Here is a 19,930-nt window from a genome sequence, read left to right as displayed (position 1 = left end):
TTGGCGGGTCCGGGCTGGGGATTCGAACCCGCCACCTTAGGTGTACATGGCTGGCGCCTTAGCTGGTTGAGCTATAGGTGCTGAGCCTCTGAGGATAATTGATTCATATCATTACCGTTTTTAAGAGTCTTCCCAGAGCACTCAAGTTTGTAGATTGAACTATGGGAGTAATTTCTTTCCTTATGGTTTATATTTAAAAATATAAAATAATAATAATAACATAAATATAACAAAAAACACCTACTGTTTACTGAATACCAACCACATACCAGCCTGTGATAGTAAGCACATTATGAGAAATATTTCACTGAGCTCCCATAACTCCCCTTAGTAGAGGGCAGTGTTATTTTTATGTCCAGATTATAAGAAAGCTGAGGGATAACAATACAAGGTTAGCTGCCCAGGTCACCTATTAAATAAGTGAGGGGTGAAGGGTCAAAGCCAGGACTCTCTGATCCACTCCCCAAATTCTTAATAATTAATCACACAAAGACACCACTGGAAATAAATTCTCAATTACATGTCTAGGTAATATGACATTCTCTTAAGAAAAAAATGCATGCAGTACAAAATATTTTTTTCTGCACTAAGATCAAACATTTCAACTCTATCTTCTAAATATTTGGAAACTGCTATTTTCATTCTTACTTGGTTTCTTTTTATCTTCCCTAAACTCTGGCAGTCTTTTTCTTTTTTTTTCATGTAAAGTAAAATCTCTCCGGCATGTCATCTTTTTGGATGCTTTACGAGGAAACTTTTTTATTGAAACCAGATTGAAAATGGACTTCCCCCAAGATTTTTCACAGCCACTGAAAGCTTCTTTTTAGTCCTCTAGAAGGAGTCTTCCACTCTTCCCATGATAATGTGAGAGAGGAGGACAGTCCCCATCTTTCCAAGATTTTAAACCTGTGACTCTGATAGCTATTCTTCCTAACGGCTCACACTGATCGAGTGTGGGCATGTGCTTGCATTAGAACACATTTTATTCATTTTTAATGTTTGTCTGTGGTCTCAAATGACCTTATCTCTTTCTCCCCAGGGGATTTTTCCCTTCACTTTTTTCAGGATGCCCAAGTGTTGGTGGGGTTTCTCTTTTCTACCCAGCTCCTTACAATTCACGTTCTCACATGGTAACCTCCGTACCACCTTCCCTCCCATCCCAAATCGTTGCTAGACAGACTCCAAGAGCCTGGTGATGGCTTCCTGGTGGGAGCACTGATTGATGCTAATTGACAAGGGAAACAGTTTCCAACCAAATCCCTGGAATTCTCTCCAAGTCATTGAGTATATGTTCAGTTTAATTGGCATAAGGTGAGAAACAGTGGTGTGCTGGCTTGAGCAATACTGAAGTTCAGCTTCAGGCACAGCTGGATCCAGGTGTCTAAGTGATACCCTTGTGATACCAGATTTCTAACACTGGATTTCCAGGCTCTTGGTCTCCACGATTCAATGAATGAATCGACGGACCATAGAATGAACAGTGAGGTTTTATTTACAGCACAAAGAACCAAACCTCCTTGCAGGGCAGGATGCAAGTGTTACAACTCTTACGAAAAGAACTCTTACAAAGAGCCAAGCCTCTTTGTAGAGCAGGATAGATGTGCTACAGCTCTTACAAAGGACCAAGCCTCTTTGCAGGGCAAGGTCAGCAAAGGGCCAAGCCTCTTTGCAGGGCAGGATCAGCAGCAGAAGTGTTACAACTCCTACAAAGAGCCAAGCCTCTTTGTAGAGCAGGATCAGCACTAGAAGTGCCGCAGCTCTTGCTTCTTCTTCTGGACGGTCTGCAATGGTCCGCTGAAGTCTTGTTTTTCTGTTCTATCTTCCTGGAAGGTCTGCGACGATCTGCTGAAGTCTTGGTTCTTCTGCTCTATCTTCCTCAAAGGTCTGCGAAGATCTGCCCCCAAGCTCTCTACTCATGGGCCTTATATAGGTGTAATAGCTTAGCTGTGATTGGTCTATAAAATGGACCAATCAGGAGCAGGATTGAAAATGGACCAATTGGGGATGGACACCAGTTTTCCCTTGATTGACAGGTCCTCTAGCGCTGCTCTACTGGAGCCTCTGGGGGAAGAAAGCTCCCCTGCTTGCTCCAGCCTGCCGGTTACTTTGCCGGCTGCTGTCACCAAGACAAGGTGGCAGGTCCCCTCCCCAGGCCCTGCTCGGCTGAGCTGGCTGGGGTGCCACTTTTCCGGTATCACTTGGACATCTGCTCCCTGGGTTCTCTGGCTCCGCTTTAATCTGTGCCCTCAAGTGTCCTACTTGTTTGTTTGCTGACCCAGCACAAAGAGTACAACTCTGTTCTAAGGGGTTTATCAATAGGATTTATTTTTATTAGTCTCTCTTAGTGCCTACCTGGGAGGTGAGTGTCTTAGCAGGGGAAATGGAAGCCCAGGTGGTAGACTCACGTGTGTACCCACCACGTCTGGGCAGCAGAGCTTCAGTTGTCATGGAATATATGATTTAAAACTCTGTGTTCTTACAAAGCTTCGAAACACAGCCGGGCACAGGGGCTCACACCTATAATATTAGCACTCTGAGAGGCCAAGGCGGGTGTATTGCTTCAGCTCAGGAGTTCAAGACCAGTCTGAGCAAGAGTTAAGACCCTGTCTTTACTAAAAATAGAAAAACTAGCAGGCATTACCAGGCACCTGTAGTCCTCGCTGCTGGGGAGGCTGAGGCAAGAGGAGCTCTCCAAGAGATTGAGGTTTCTGAAAGCCATGATGATGCCCCAGCACTCTACCCAGGGCCATGGAGTAAGACTTTGTCTCAAAAAACAAAAACCAAAAAAAGCAAAAAGTAAAATATCAAAACACTTGACCCATTCTCTGATGTCAAGCGCTAGTATTTGCTGGTACAATCTCTATACGTGTTGAAATCTAGTCCAGATACCAGGCTATAAGGAATTTATCCTTTTTCAAAGCAGTATACTGGCACTTTCTTAAAGGGCTGTCTGTGAGAAGGTTTCGTTGTTGTTCCTGTTTTTCAGAAGCTTTTTTCCCAGCTGTTAACACCCTTTTCTTACCACTAGCTCCGCTGGTTCCCAGCCAGACGGTAAGGGAGGGAGGGAAAAGGCTGAAAAAAAATCAGCGGATGCTCCAGGCATTTTGAAAAGCCTTTCCTTGTTTTGAATCTCAGCCTCTCCCTTTTTGTCAACAATCTCCTCTTCTCCTGGCTTGGACCATCCTCCCAATTCATTTATCTTCACTCTGACGTTTCTCCCGCCTTGCGCGGGAACTTGCACCCTCACACGCCCCTTTATCCTTCCTTATTCTCCACCTTTCCCTTTTTTTGTATAATATCTGCTGGCGCTATCGATACCTGGACCTCAGAAAAAAAGTTAAGAGGAGTTAGAAGATTCAGCCAACGTGCTGGCAGGGTGACTTCCCTGAAGTCCGGGTTTAGCCCCACATGATTCCCTGTGTTATTCTGGCCAGTTTCCTCTGTGCCCCTCGATGCATGAGGAGAAGACACCCTTCTGCACAAGAAACCAGCTTGCCCTCTCTCCTTGTTTGTTTCTTCCTGACTCTACACACTGTGCGATACCAGAGTTTAGCAAAAAGACAATTGCTAACTAATGCGCCTTGGGGGTGTGGGGGCGGGGAGGGGTTCCCACTACATATTGATAAGCAGTGTGTACAGATCAAAGCAATCTCCATTCTTCCCTTTCTTTTTCTGTCTTCTTGTAAACTGACATGAAGACGTGTCTGGCTACAAATGTATCAAGCAAAATGCAGTGTTGTCAAAGGCGTGGGGGAAACCTTGAGAATCACAGTATCTGTGCTAGGAAGCGCCTCCTATGGGAAGCCTCCTCCACATCCTTCGGGCAGTTGTCTCCTTGAAGCCTAATGACAAGCTTGCAAGAGGACCACTGATAATTCCATTTTATAAACAAGGAAATTCAGAGATTTTTAGTGACTTGTCCACGATCACACAGCTGATTAACAGAGAATCTTCATCTTTAACTGTGATTCAAAAAAGTCTTGGTATTTTTTCTCCTGAATATTGTACTGTTTTATGTTATAAAACATCGAGGAAGGGGTCAAAAAGCAAATGGACATTGAAAACAGTGCCCCTCCCAAGAGGGGGCAACGTCTGTGCCCACAGGCAAGGTTTTGGGGGGGAGGGATAACCCTGTGCCTTTAACTCCACACTCACCTGAAGGCTAATTTGCCTACTTGAGTGGACACCTGTGCCTTCAAAGAAACTCCCTGAGTACTGTATTACTTCTTTTTTTTTTTTTTTTTTTTTTTTGAGACAGAGTCTTCCTTTGTCACCCTCAGTAGAGTGCTATGGTATCACAGCTCACAGCAACCTCAAACTCTTGGGTTCAAGTGATTCTATTGCCTTAGCCTCCTAAGTAGCTGGGACTGCAGGGGCCCACAACAACGCCCAGCTGTGTATGACTTCTTAAAATCTTCTGGCGTTCTTCTCAGTCTATGCTAGCATCTCACAGTAGAGAGAGTATGATTTTAGGAGTCAGATTTCTACCTTAAGCCAAACTCTACTTATCAGCTTACTGAGCAGCCTTGGGGAGGTGAACTGACCTCTCTGGCTGTCAGTATTCTCACTCTGAAAAATAGTGATCACTAACATTCCCGACATTTGTTGAGCACTTAATATATTCCAGGCACTGTTCTGTGTACTTTAAGAATTAATTCAAGAGCCAGGCACAGTGGCTCATGCCTATTATCCTAGCACTCTGGGAGACTGAGGCAGGTGAACTGCTTGAGCTCAGGAATTCGAGACCAGCCTGAGCAAGAACAAAATCCCATCTCTAAATACTAGCCAGGCATTATGGAGGGCGGCTGTAGTCCCAGCTACTCAGGCAGCTGAGGCAGGAGGATCTCTTGAGCCCAAGAGTCTGAGGTTGCTGTGAGCTGTGATGCCATGGCACTCTGTAGAAGGTGACAAAAAGTGAGAATCTGCCTCAAAAAAATAAAACAAAGAATATTAACTCACATAATCTTCACGAAAAAATGATGAGGTGGGTTTTATCATTTCCTTCATCTTAGCAGAATCTTAGGGGACAGAGAGTAAGATAACTTGGATTCGGCGGACTAATTCCAGCCCAGTGGCTCTCCAACACCAGTGATTTTTCCTTGCAAGGGACATTTAGCAGTGTTTGGTTGTCTGAGCTGCCGGGTGCTGCTGGCATCTGGTGGATGGAGGCCAGGCTGCTCTGATATCCCCAGAGCACAGGGCCAAGCCCCCTAGTAAAGAGTGATGTGGGCCCCAAACATCAAATGGAGACCTCAGTCTTGCTGCAGAGCCCAAGCCCTTCACCCCTGGGCTGCCTCTCACTTGAAATCACCAGGATATGCTTCTCACAGGGTTCCTATGAAGACAGAAGATAATTAACATTGAGGGTCACTCGTCCAGCACCTAACAGCCTCGGCATCTCCCCCACCCCAACCTTCCGTTCCTCTCTCCCAAGGGGAACCGGGTCAGAAGACATCTAGATGGCCCAGCTCTGCCTCGCAGAGTGACACAGTCCCGATTAGCACCGTGGCCGTTGCACGTAAGACATCTGGAGACCATTATTAATCCCTGAACTTCCCAGCTCAGTTGAATAAGCACTGTTTATGTTTGCTTTTACAGTTGACTTGGGAAGAAGCATCAAGGAAGATAATGTGGCCACTTCTTCCCCCAAGACGACGGCGACGAACGCTGCTGCGGATGCCAACGGAAAGAATCTTGGGAAGGAGGCCAAACCCGAGGCACCAGCTGCTAAATCGAGTTTTTTCTTGACGCTCTCTCGGCCTGTACCAGGACGTACCGGAGACCAAGCCACGGATTCATCCATTGGGTCAGTGGCGCTCAATGTCAGCTCCAGCGAAGCTTCGGCAGACAAAGGCCCGAGTGACAGCCGGGCGCTTCCGGGAGCAGGTGCAGCCGGCCACGCAGCAGATAAAACCCCCGGGCCCGCCACGGCCGGCCACCAGGCCCTCCCCGCCGCCACGTGGGACCCCGCGCCGCTCCCACCGGAGGCCGAGCGAGCAGCGCCCTCCAAGCCCAAGGACTCCAGCTTTTTTGAAAAATTCTTCAAACTGGACAAGGGACGGGAAGAGGTGCCTGTGGAGAGCCGGCAGGACCCCGAGAGGGCGGCGCGCCCAGGCGAGGAGGGCGAGGTCCCTGGAGCGTCTGGCCTGTCTCATGCTGCCCCCGGAGGGAAGGTGAGTGCCGAAAGGACGTGCTGGGGGTCGGGTGGGTGCCGGGGGTGAGACCGCTGCACTCACATCAGCTCACCCAGCACCCCCAACATTGACCCTTCTAGAACAAAAAATACATTGTGGCGTGGTGTCACCCACAGAAACACGGGTTTAAAGGACAGCGACAGCGGTAGTGTCTGTTTCTTGTGAAACAAAAGAGGCCGTGCCTTACCTGGGACGAAGTCGCCCTTCCATTTTTCAAAGGCAGAAGCAGACAGGTCCCGTTTTCCGTCGTGCAGTCTGGAGGGAAAGGCGTGAGCCGGCACGAACGCGCTCCTGAGAGACCCTCCTGGGTCTGTAGTCAGCTGACGGGCAGCGTGGTCACGGGCTATGGTCGGGACACAATTCAGCTCACTCCTACTGATCTTTACCCACCTTCTGCACTGAGGCGGGGGTTCACAGAAAGGCCTTTTACAGCTCTGGGCAGGCTCTTTTGTGCACTAATTATTTTCCAACAAGCTGGAGTAATACCTTTGTGAAAACCTGATTTTTTTTAAAGGCCGTATCTTGAATCAGTTCTTTCTTTCCTGAGCCAAGAGAGGCCGGCTCTTTTTGACATTAAAGAGAGCATTTGCTTTTAAACTCCAGAGAGCTTATTTGTATTCAGGGCAGGAAAAGAGCTCCTTAGAGGAAAAAGAGAGTAAAACTTGATACATTATATTTTTAAGGCACCCATCTCCTTGATTAACAGACTTTTAAACAACATTATTATTTTTTCAGTACTTGGGAATGAAGTTCAGGGCCTCTAGTTTAGTTTAGAACCAGGAAAAAAGAAGACGTGTTCAGTTTTTTGTGCCATAGTTGGCTGTCTCTGCTCTCAGCGTATTTGCCTCAATGCCAACACGCTATCCTCTGCCAAGATGTTGACAGTAACGGGCTACAGTTTACTGAGCACTTACCCTCTGCCAGGCTCTGACCTAAGCACTGTATATGAATTATTTTCCTTATTGAAAATAAGTGTCGGCTCGGCGTCTGTGGCTCAAGTGGCTAAGGCACCAGCCATATACACCTAATGTGGTGGGTTTGAAGCCAGCCCAGGCCCACCAAACAACAATGATGGCTGCAACCAAAAAAAAAAAAAAAAAAAAAAAACTAGCCAGGCGTTGTGGTGGGCGCCTGTGGTCCCAGCTACTTGGGAAGCTGAGGCAGGAGACTCTTGAGCCCAGGAGTTGAAGGTTGCTGTGAGCTGTGATGCGACAGCACTCTACCCAGGGGGACAGCTTGAGGTTCTGTCTCTACAGAAAAAAAAAAGAAAAGAGAGAATGAGTGTCACGTAATCTCTGGTTATAACACGCCCAATATGGTATCAAAAATTATGCTGTGGGGCGGTGCCTGTGGCTCAAAGGAGTAGGGCTCCAGCCCCATATGCTGAAGGTGGCAGGTTCAAACCCAGCCCCGGCCAAAAGCTGCAAAAAAAAATTATACTGTATACTCTGGGCAGTTAAAATTGGAAAAAGACAATAAAGCTTATATGTTTAGGTTCTTACTGTTCTTGCTATTTCTTTTTTATTTTATTTTATTTATTTATTGAGACAGAGTCTTATTGCCACCCCCTGCCCCTGGTAGAGTGTGTTGGGTCATAGCTCACAGCAACCTCAGACTCTTGGGCTCAAGTGATCCTTTTGCCTCAGCCTCCGGAGTAGTTGGGACTACAGGTTGCCTGCCACAGCGCCCGGCTACTATTAGAGACAGGGGTCTCACTCTGGCTTAGGCTGGCCTCGAATTCGTGAACTTAGGCAATCCACCTGCCACGGCCTCCCAGAGTGCTGGGATTACAGGTGTGAACCACCGCGCCGGGCCTATTCTTGCTGTTTCTATAGATTCTAACTAAAAGAACTTATTTTCAAAATTCCTTTCAGATGTATAAAAAAATTTTCTTTCAAATACCCGTTTTGCAAAATGTATCATGCATGAAGCTGGTTCTGTAGTTTTCTGTATAATTCCAAAGTAGTAAGTCTTCTGGTGCTGTCTGCTCTTTACTGAGTGTGACACTGTTCCAGGCACAGGTGAGGCACAGGGACCATGGCGGTGGACAAGGCAGGGTCCCTGCCATTGTGGTGTTTACTGTCCAGTGAGAGAAGATGAATAAATAAACCTGCAACTGTCACACGTGCTCTTCTGGAGAAGTGGAGGGTTGGAGAGGCTGCCTCGCCTGGAGTAGAACTAGCCTCACTGGCCCAGGGAACATTCCATCCCATGCGTAAACCAGGAGCCTGGAAATGACTTGTTTGGGGTTTACAATCCAGACAACTCTGCCATGACTGCTCATTCATATTAATGAATATTTCAGAAACAGTTCACTACTTGTCCCTGAGTAAAGAAACTCTCCCTGAGTTCTCATGATTAGTCATGAGCTGCTAAAACCATTCTGAGGTTGTGATTGTTTTGAATAGTCATGGGTCTATTTTGCCTGAGCATCCAAAGCTAATCCATCCCTGACTTAGGAAAAGATGGAGTTATTTATGGAAAAACAATGAAAGACTGTGCTTTACCCATCTCTGGACAGGTATGGAGTGTCCCATTCGAATCCCCGTCTTCATAAAGTAAACCAGTTCAGCATCTGATTACCAACTCTCAAATGTGTGTAGCCGTGAAATCTTAGTACACTCAATCCGTGTCTAGTTCTAGAAAAAGTTTTAAAGTTCTACTTTATTAACTCAGCTTCCTCTGTTGAAAAAGAACTCTTAGGAACAGCACTTTGATTTGAGGGGAATGAGTTCCAAAATGAGATTTGAGTCAGACGAGGTGGGATTGTGTCAGGAACACAGCCAGTACCCACCAGAGTCAAGCCCCTGTGTAACATTTTGAAGTTACAACCACGTCTCAAAGGTCTAGAAAAAACATAACCTGTCTTCCTGCTTGAATCAGTGACTTAACTCCCTCGGATTCACCAATGAAATCTGCATCTGATTTTGTTACACTACAAATTTCAACTTTCATTGGTGTTATCATTGAACATTGAATGATTGAATCCCCTCTGTGTAGGAAAGTTATGAAATAGCTGTTTTGTCCTTCAGCCTGTGAACTTAGGAATATTCAAATATCTGCAGGGATTTTTTAACAACAAAAAATAAATATAAAACCATCCCTGGATGGATAGTTCTATAGATGGGGGAAAAAAACAATTTTTCTATAAGTGTAAATAAGAAAGTCCAGCCTTTGGAAAGTAATAGGAGTAAAATGTCTCGGTCGGTGGTTTTCTTCGTGGGAGGGCCACATTGGACATTGATGGATGTCAGTGCATTGATTTAGAATTCGTAGGGTAAATTATGCCTTAGGCTGGACTGTGTCAGCTCCCAGACCCCCACTTACCGCACCCCACCCCCCCAGTTTCACCCCATGCTCCTCACTGGTTTGGAATTCCAACCACAAACCCGCAGAGCTGTGAATTGGGAGAAAAGATGCCACCATTTCATTCTGGGGGAAAACACAAATCTTCTGTGTTTTCAAAATGACAATCTTATTTCTGTGCCTTATAAAACTACATTCAGAGCATAGCATAATTAAAACAAGGCAAGAATTCATGAACAAATGAAGCATTTACTCCATAGGCCAAAGAAAAGATAAATTATATGCTGAAAGGTTTCACTGAGCTGTGATTCACACAAACCAACGTGTTGGCAAGGATGAATTTTTTTTTTCCCCAACAACTGAACCATAGCTATAAGATAGGCATTGAAAAGACTCATCACAGAAAAAAAAAAATGGTCGCATAATGAAAATTTGACCTTTATTGGTTAACAAAAACCATTAAGTGTCTATTGACAGCATGCTGTTTCCAGAGGTGTCTTTGTGTCGTGTGAAGCATTGCCATGTACAGATTCATAAGATTTAAGAAAAATCTTCCTTTTCTTTAAAGACTCTGATTAAATGCTGCGATTGTTATTTAAGCACCAAATTCCTGCAAGGCGTTTGAAAGATAAAGTGGTGCCCCTAGTCCTTCAAGGAGGATGCAATCTCGTAGGAGACAATTTCTTGAAGGGACATTGTGTTAAGTGCAGTGGTTTTCAGATCGGCTCCTGCGCCAGATTCTAACAATATTTAGTGTTTGGGCTTCTCCTTTCTTTTCTGTCTTGAACACATTTCCATCAGGTTTCTATCAGAGTCACCTTGACGTTGCACCTCCCCCGACCCAGCTGCCAAATGCAGTAAGTCTCAGTCCAGGCCCTATGAGATCTGACCTGCCAGTGAGGCTGACCCAATGAGCCACATTTTTCTTTTGAAACATCCCCTCCCCTCCCCCACCAGGCTCCCTCCTTCATCTCCTTCCCTGAATCTTAGCCTCCAAATGTAAGACTTCCCCGGGGCTCAGTTCTTGGACGTCTTTTCTAACTAGTCTACTTCCTTGAAGATTTCCCCCGGTACCCCGGGTTTAAACATGCTGACAAGTTCCCAGTTTATACATCTCTAGCCTCTGTCTACCTCTGAAGTCCAGACTTGAGCGTCCAGCTGCTTCCTCTTCCGCCTGTCTACTTGAATTCCTGCATCTTCGTTTGAATGCTCACTGAGCATCTCAACCTCAATATGCCCCAAATTGAACTAGTCATTCACCACCTAACAGCAACAGCAAGATGTCCACAGTTTAATTCACAGGGACCCCGTCTCAGTGGATGACACCTCTGTCCTGCCACTGTAGTTCAGTGGTAGAGTCAGAATTAGAGAACCAAGGTCTGCAGAATCCTTCTATGCATGGGAGGAGATAGTGAATTAAACATCAGCCTCTGCAGTCAAGTAGCCTAGATTTCCACTGTGCCTTTATCACCTACGGGCTGGGTTACCTTGGGCAAGCTACTTAACCTCTCTGGGCCTCCCTTACCTCAGCTGTACAGTGGAGATAATAGTATTAGCATATGGTCATCTTAGTCACACTGTGAGAACTAAATGGGACAAGCCATGGGACGTATTTCCCTACAGCCTAGAGAAATGGCATTTTCAGAAAAAAAGAAAAAAGCGAGCCTAGAATGAGGGGCTTTCTCCCTTTCTCCTCCTCGTGTTGGAGTTCTTATACTTGTCCTGGCTGCAGACCTCACCCCAAACTCACAGGGAGGACACCACTGAATCAAATAGGACAGTTCCATGAGCAAAGGCCTGGCGTGCCTGAGAGCGGTGCAGACGCAGCAAAAATTATTTGGGAAAACATAGAAATTTACCCGCCCGTGCCCACAGCCCTCACTTTCTCTGTGTGACATGTAAGGGTCTCCACAGTCTTTTTTCTGCCGGTTTTCCAAGGGCGACGTTCACTGTTTCTTCTCAGCTCTCCGGTCAGCATGGCCAGCATCTGACCTGTGCACGTGCCATCTGTTTCCCGGCACTTGCTCCGCCCGTATCTTTCGCTCTCTGTTCATCAAACATTGACTTCACCTCCAGTGCCAGGGTCTCCGTGAAGCTGACCAGATGTCTCTGCTCTTGGGTGGTTTTGGACAACATGCCTCTTTCCAGGGTTCTTTTGTGTGCTGTATTTGAAGTCCCATTCTGGGATAAAAATCACTTCGAAGGAATCATCTCCTTTCACCATCAAAACAGACAAGGGAATCCCTATATTTTCACCACTTTACAGATGAAGACATTGAAGGTTTAGAGAAACCTTGTCACCAGCTTCTGTCACACAGCGAAACAGTAGCAAAGCCAGAATTGTTCATCTTTAAAGCCCTTTCTCTTAAATGCACAATGTTACCATTTTTACCAGCTACAGTAGCACCTGTACAAGGCAAACACCAAGGAACTGTAATAAACTGGTCAACAAACAGAGGCGGTGAACATAGAGAGCTGGGTCTATTGTCTGATACGTATATGGGATGCAAATCCAGTCTATGAAAATGAAGTCAGGCTCGGCGCCTGTGGCTCAAGTGGCTAAGGCGCCAGCCACATACACCTAAGGTGGCAGGTTCGAATCCAGCCCGGGCCTGCCAAACCATGATGGCTGCAACCAAAAAAAATAGCCAGGCATTGTGGTGGGCGCCTGTGGTCCTAGCTACTTGGAAGGCAGAGGCAGGAGACTCACTTGAGCCCAGGAGTTGGAGGTTGCTGTGAGCTGTGATGCCACAGCACTCTACCCAGGGGGACAACTTGAGGCTCTGTCTCAAAAAAAAAAAAAAAGAAAAAAGAAAATGAAGTCAACTTGAGGAGGTGGTGAGTGTAGGGAGTTAGTCAACTATGGAGAGTCTACTGAATTTGAAACTTGTGCAATAAGTTGGCAACTTCGGCAAACTTGAATAAGTGTTCGTTTGAGGGAGTACAATTGAAACTGTTAATATGAGCATAAACTGGAAAGACCGAGTTGATCCCAAATGAGAGAAGGAAAACAAAAAAGAATCACCGAATTTCAGAGTTAGAAGGCCAAGTGAGTTATAAACTGGGGGGATTTTTTTTAATGTTTTTCTTTTTATTGTTTTGTTCCTATCTTATGGCCACAAAACCATGTCATTTCAACTAGTAAAGAGAATTATCCATCCTAAAGCCTTTGTCAGAACAAAATAAAAATCAATCTTAAATTATGCAAGTTTTGGAGTAAGCAAGATCTTTGGCTGTGATACTATAATGTTGATGCATTTAGCAGAAAGAGCACTTGGCTTGAAGGGTTTGCAGCAGCAAAGGTGATGTGTTAGGATGTGTCAGAAGCCCACGTGACCTGAGTCTAAGTCAAACAATAATTGCCCCATTTTTTAATAATTCACTTCTTCTAGGCCGCATAGGAAGCGTTTTTTTTTTTTTTTTTTTTTTTGAGACAGAGCCTCAAGCTGTCCCCCTGGGCAGAGTGCCGTGGCATTACAGCTCACAGCAACCTCCAACTCCTGGGCTCAAGCGAGTCTCCTGCCTCCGCCTCCCAAGTTGCTGGGACCACAGGCACCTGCCACAACGCCCGGCTATTTTTTGGCTGCAGCCATCATTGTTGTTTGGTGGGTCCGGGCTGGGGATTCGAACCCACCACCTTAGGTGTACGTGGCTGGCGCCTTAGCTGGTTGAGCTATAGGCACCGAGCCAGGAAGCGTTTTTAATATATTATCTGCTTTGGTTCCTAGAATGATGCAAGGTAGATATTTTTAGTGCCAGGGAACCTGGGCTCAGAGAAGTTGAGTTACCTGCCCAAGGCCACACAGCCAATTGGTGGCAGAACCAGAATCTGTCACCAAAGCCTGTTATACTGAGTCATTTCCAAACCTTGTGTTTTCATTTTCAGAAGGAAGATACTACCTCTCCTAGGGTGCTTACAAGCTATAAGGTGATACATGCCATCGGTGTTAGTCATGCTAAGTTCTGAGAGTATATTTAGTAACGCTAAATAAAACAGTGTTTTTTCCAAATTTAGAAGTAAAGAATTATGAACTAGGACAAATGGTCTTCCAGCGTGATGGAGTTTGAGTCTCATTTAGGGATTACTAGTATATCATTTTCACTTTGGCTGTAAGAAAAACTGGCACAACTGGTTGACAGTGGTTCAGTTAGTGAGGAGAAGGTACTATTTCTTGCACATAATAGGAACTCCAGAAGTTGGAGAGCGTGGGTGGCGCCTGTAGCTCAAAGGAATAGGGCGCCAGCCCCATATGTTGGAGGTGGCAGGTTCAAACCCAGCCCCAGCCAAAAATTGCAAAAAAAAAAAAAAAAAAAAAAAGAAGCTGAGGATCTTGGAATGGAATTCCAGCATCTTCACAGGCCTGGCTCTAGGCATGGCTGCTTGAGGTTTCTTTAAAGAGGACTGCCGCAGTTCCAAATATTGCACACACAAGCATGCCTCATTTTATTACGCTTTGTTGAATTTCACTTTGCAAATACTGCGTTGATTCACAAATGGAAGGTTGGTGGCGACAGGTCTGTTGGCATCATTTTCCAACAGCATGTGTCTCTGGGTCAGCATTTTTAGCAATAAAGTGTTTTTTAATTACACTGTATATATTTTTAGACATAACACTTTTGCACCCTTCCTAGGTTGCAGTGTAGTATAAACATAGCTTTATATGCGCAGGGGGAAGTGTGTGTGACTTGCTCATTGCTATATTTGCTTTATGGCAGTGATCTGGAGCCAAACCCATAATATACCCGAGGTGCGACCTAGTCATAATACTCCATCAAATGAGAAAGGAGTTTCCTAAGATTTACCCTGAGATGCCTTTGGTGAAACTGAGTCACACGTCTCTGTTGAGGCACGAGGGAGACCCAGAAAGCAGATAGCAAGCGTGTTCAGTTTCCTCAGTAGAAAGCAAGTTCTGCCTGCAAAGAAGATCGGCTGCAAATAGAAACCAGGTATATCTTTTCTACCCAGCTTTGTATCTGGAAATGATTAGGGGAATGGAGTAAGGCGCTCCATGCCCCCCATGCTAATTCATTTGAGCATACACACTGCATTAGCTTTCAAGCTTGACTGCGACACCCACAGTGAGAAAGAGATTTTATATCTTGGCCTCATGCACATGCACATACTTGGAACAAAGAATTCACAAAATAGGGCCGTGCCTATGGCTCAAAGGAGTAAGGCACTGGCCCCATATCCCGGAGGTGGTGGGTTCAAACCCAGCCCCTGCCAAAAACTGCAAAAAAAAAGAATTCACAAAATAATACTATATTTACAGCCTGTAACACATGCTGGGATTTTCTATTCTTCTCTGTTCTATTTTGATTATTTTTTTCTGCTTGTTTTGACCCAATCAATTATTTATAAATCCTCTAAGGGTCACAATCTGAATTCTGGAATTTCTTGTCTGCTATCACAAGGGCTTTAATATATGGAGACAGGGATCTTAAGAGATGTGAGTGTTTTTTAGGCGGCCGGTTTTCCCCATGGCTGGCACACATGGGCACGCAATAACATTTGTTAGATGAACCCAACGAGAATAAAAATGGTTCACATCTCATGTTACAACTTTTTGAAGAATATTAGGACGTGTTATTGCAATGTCACGATCAGCTCTGCCTAACAGAACTTTAAATAAAAGTGATTTCAAAACATATATGATGTGTACGATTTCACTTAAACTGTGGGATCACAGTACAAACGAATTATTTTTATTATTGATTATATTAATTCAGTTTTCAACAGTCCTGGTGTTCATCACAGCTGTAATATTTAGTGAATTGTGTTTTCCTTTTTTTCTTTTTTTATTAAATCATAAACACATAGATCATGTGTACATTAATGCATTTATAGAGTACAATGAGCTGATTTTGTATAGAATTAGGAATGCTTACATCACACAGGTTAATATATACCTCATCTCGTTTACTTAGTGATTGTCTTAAGACACTTATACTCTATACTGATAAATCCGACATGTGTCCTTGCATTATACACCAGGGGTGTGATCCCACCATTCACCCTCCTGAATTGTGTTTTCCAATACATTTCATACTACCCTCTAGTATTTTATCCCATCTAATTCAGAAGTGATGATAACAGCTACAGTTTATTTTGTCAAGTGTTTACTAAGTCACAGAGAGGGAAAGTAACTGGCACAAAATCATACGGCTAAAAAGTGGTAGAGAGGGAATTTGTAGCCAATTAAGTGTTGTGCGTGTAAGTTCAAAGAGAGGACGCGCTTGAAAAATTGGGAAACATCTTATATTTTATAAAATTTCTGAAGCGAGTTCTTTCCAAGTTAGTCTGTGGAACATCAGCCCAATAAGATGGGCCTACAAGTAGGGCTGCCCCTGTCAAATAATTTTGGAAAATATGACTCGCTTTGTGTTATCTACTGAAGATTCACAGTGGACATCAGCTTACTAACGGCCCTGAGCATTCCTGCGTAGGGTACCCACTTCCCTTTGTTTAGCCAAGCATCTCCCACACTTACCAGGTTTCCCCGAAAATAAGACCTACCCAAAAAATAAGCCCTAGCAGGATTTCCATGCATTTGTTAAATATAAGCCCTACCCCTATAATAAGACCTAGTGATGGTCTTATTATCACCATGCATCTCAGCACGAAGAGAGACATCCCCTGAAAATAAGCCTTAGTGTGTCTTCTTGAGAAAAAATAAATATAAGACAGAGTCTTATTTGGGGGGAAACACAGTACTTCCATGTAGGTATCAGCCAGTTAATGAGTAGGGCATCCCTTCCAAGAGGATTCTCTGAGGAAATGATAATCTAGGTAGGCTTTGAGAACAGAAGTTCAAATCTGACTGCCTGTAGAATGCATCCAGGCACAAATATATTTTATTTGACCTACGCAGTATTTTAAATATTTTAATTAATTAATTATATTTCGAATCGACAAAGTTGGCCATATTTTAAAACTAGGGTATTTCAGACATGTTGGGAAAATGGGAAGCTTGTGCTATATGTATTTCAAGATGGGATGTGAGTTGTGACTGTCCCTTGAGATGAGACATCCAGTCCCCAGTTCACCCAAGTCCCCTGCCCCCTCCATCGATTCCCAATGGTGTAGCCCTGTGAGTTGTCCATAATAACATTTGCATTGTACTTTTTCTTGTAGTACAGTTGAAAGTTGAGCTAATACAGTCAAATCCCATAGCTGACCACCTTCCTACACTGACCTCCTCCTTGAGTCGACCTAATTTTCATAGACCGGACATGCACCACATATACTCAATGGAAGGTTCTTTTGGTGACCACCTCCCTATATTGACCAGTTTGTTGCAGTTCCTTGGGTGGTCAACTTACAGAGCTCTTACTGTACGCCCATCACAGACCACTCCCTTCACAGTGCTAAGCACAATTTGAAGCTTGTTAGGTGACCATCTGGCTACTCCACTGAAATTCCAGCCTGAATTACAGCAGGTGTTAGACAATACATAAGAGGGGTAGCTATGCTTATTTTTTCATGCAACAAACATACAGTTGCTTTCTTTGTGTCAGAAATGATTCTAGGTTCCACAGTGGATAGAACTGTGTGCTTTATGAGAGCATTCATTCTGAGGGAGAGACCAATGCTAAGAGGAAAGAAAAGAAAGGAAGGGAGGGAGGGAGGAAGGAAGGAGGGAGGGAAGGAAGGAGGGAGGGAGAGAATAGAAAGAGAAAAGAAAGAAAGGAAAGAAAGAGAGAGAGAGAGAGAAAGAAAGTACCAGAGTTTAAAAAGAGCCTTGCATGAAATAAACAGAGTTATGAGATTAAAAATGAAGAGGAGAATGATATTTAAAATTATTTGGGGGCAGAGATGGGAAAGACTTTGGTCTATTCAAAAAGTCCAGAAAGGGGTGTGTCTTCACTTGGTTCCTTCCCACAGGCCAGGTGGTTCCTAGGAAGTCTGCCCCTCAGGTTGGCCGCATTCAAAACCGTTTCTCACTATTGGGGAGTGTTTGTTAAACAGATGACAAGTGTATTCTAGGCTGTGGATTATTAGCGTTTGCATTTTGAGGCAGTTATTGTAAAATGTTGGGTATTTTTCCTCTAAGAAATGTGAACTGTCCCCACGTCAGTCTGGAGGGTTTTCCATACAGGAACTAATCTTGGAACAGAAGAATCTTCCACAAATCCCTTTCGCCCACCATGACTTGCCCCGAGAATCACTCTCTACACACTCTTTGCTCACAACAAATAGATTTTTCCATTTTAAATCATACAGAAGCCGACTTGCCTTCAGTGTGTGCCAACTCAGGTGCCCTTAGGAATATCTACAAAGCAAAGGTTACTGCCCCCCCCCCCAAAAAAAAAAGGAAGAGAAAAATATTTTGTTGCTTAATTCTCTGCCCATCTTTCACTTGCCATTGGAAGTCAGGGTGTCAATTCACTTACCCTCAAGCAGAGTTGTTGAAGGAGAAAACCTTTATTATTATTATCATTAAATATTAAAAACCCTTATTTATTAGAAGCAAACGCAGAGTGCTTTTTTCAATAGGTTTCTGTCTACCCTCCACCTATGACTACAGCAAGTGTCTGGTTTATTTAATCTTACAAATATAACATCCCGGCTCGGCGCCTATAGCTCAACCGGCTAAGGCGCCAGCCACGTACACCGAAGGTGGCGGGTTCGAATCCCCAGCCCGGACCCACCAAACAACAATGACAGCTACAACCAAAAAAAATAGCCAGGCATTGTGGCAGGCGCCTGTGGTCCCAGCTACTTGGGAGGCTGAGGCAGGAGACTCGCTTGAGCCCAGGAGTTGGAGGTTGTTGTGAGCTGTGATGCCATGGCACTCTACCCAGGGGGACAGCTTGAGGCTCTGTCTCAAAAAAAAAAAAAAAAACAAATATAACATCCCCACATCAGTCAACAACTATGATATAATGAGGATTTACCGTGTCAAGGTCCTAGGCTAGACTTACGCTGTAAAGACATGCAATGAATCTTTAATATTCTGAGTTTTATCTACAGAATGGTGAAAAAAGTGGCAGTGTGATGATTTACAGTAAAGATCAACGTACTGACAATTGATCCAACCAAACTTGGTTCAGTCAGTATAAGCAGATAAAATTAATAATATTCCCTTTCTCGTTCCAAAAACAGGAGGAAAAATGGGTGCATGGAATAGTTTTGGATCCGTGTTACACAGCTGAAATTTCCCTTTTAGGAAAGATCCCAGCAGATGAGGAAAACCTTGATTTGATGGTTTAATTTTTTGTTATTTTGGACCCCTCTGAAGTCTTAGATCGGAAGCTGTCTATAATTTCTCAGCCAACTACCCAGATCACTAGGAAGTTTGTTTCAACCATGGCGCTTCGGCAGCATGCAATTTTAACACTTTAACACACCTGCTTTCTGAATAAGCAATTCTGTATTTAAGAACATATTGATCAATACGTCAGTGGGGTGACTATAGTTTACAGTAATCTTTTGTACATTTCCAACTAGCTAGACGAGAATAACTTGAATGTTTCCAGCATAAAGAAAACACAAGTATTCTGGGAGATGGATATCCCAAGTACACTGATTTGATCTTTAATAAATTATGTGAATGTATTAAATTATCACATATGCCCCCAAACTAGGTACACCTATACGCCCAACTCTGAAAATGTTAACAATTTTAAAAAGAGTTTATTGAGAGAATGAGCAATATTTTATCCACAGGCTTTTAAAAGAAATTCCAAAAGAAGGCTTTTATATCGATTGTGGTACACCCTTATGCTGAAGGCCATAGACAAGTATGATCATAGAAATAGAGGTTGACATGTCAAGACAGTCATAGTATCATGTCAAATGAGAAAAGCAGATTTCAAAATAGTGTTCAAAATAATTCCTTTGGGGGTAAAAATGATCTCTGCCTGCCTGCCTGCCTATCCATCCTTCTACCCAAAGACCAGTGTGGAATGAAAAATTGCAAATCGTTCATAGCTCTTGTCTTTCCGTAATGGGATGATGGGTGCAATTTTAAAAATTCTTTGTCTGTATTTTCTCTTTTTTTTATAAAATCATAGCTGTGTACATTGATACATTCATGGGGTACAGTGTGCTGTTTTTATATACAATTTAAAATATTTTCATGGAGAACTATTAATCTGAGTAAAAGTTAATGTCCCACTCTGGGTAATTTCCCAGTTTCTCCACTAGGCTGCGTTGTGAGGCTGAGGCATCAGGAGTTAGATTAGAAATGGCCACAGGCCACTAAGCGACATGGCTTCCACAAGAGATTATTTTTCTCTCAATAATCCAGTGCAGTCCAGAGTTTAGGTGACAATTTCTTGTTCAGAAATGATAACAAGTTTTTAAATACACTTATAGCTGAAGGGGAATTTTGTTGTGGGCAGGCATTTTTGAGGTCCTTGCCTCAGCAGCCCTCCCTGTGCTGTGCTGGCTGAGTTTTTTTTTTTTTTTTTGAGACAGAGCCTCA

At 44.0% G+C, this 19,930-nt stretch overlaps 1 protein-coding gene across 1 annotated transcript in view; it reads left to right on the top strand.

Moving 5' to 3' along the window:
* Window positions 1-19,930, top strand: part of BCAS1 (breast carcinoma amplified sequence 1) — a 92,316-nt gene that overhangs the window by 13,175 nt on the left and 59,211 nt on the right. The window contains exon 3 of the mRNA XM_023512022.1: window positions 5,599-6,173. Within this exon, the coding sequence (XP_023367790.1) occupies window positions 5,599-6,173 (575 nt within the window). The remainder of the gene's footprint in view (window positions 1-5,598; window positions 6,174-19,930) is intronic.

The sequence above is a fragment of the Otolemur garnettii genome, unplaced genomic scaffold (assembly GCF_000181295.1).
Source record: "Otolemur garnettii isolate 467f Iridium unplaced genomic scaffold, OtoGar3 scaffold00023, whole genome shotgun sequence".
NCBI classification, from domain to species: Eukaryota; Metazoa; Chordata; class Mammalia; order Primates; family Galagidae; genus Otolemur; species Otolemur garnettii.
This window is presented reverse-complemented; position numbering and strand designations above follow the sequence as displayed.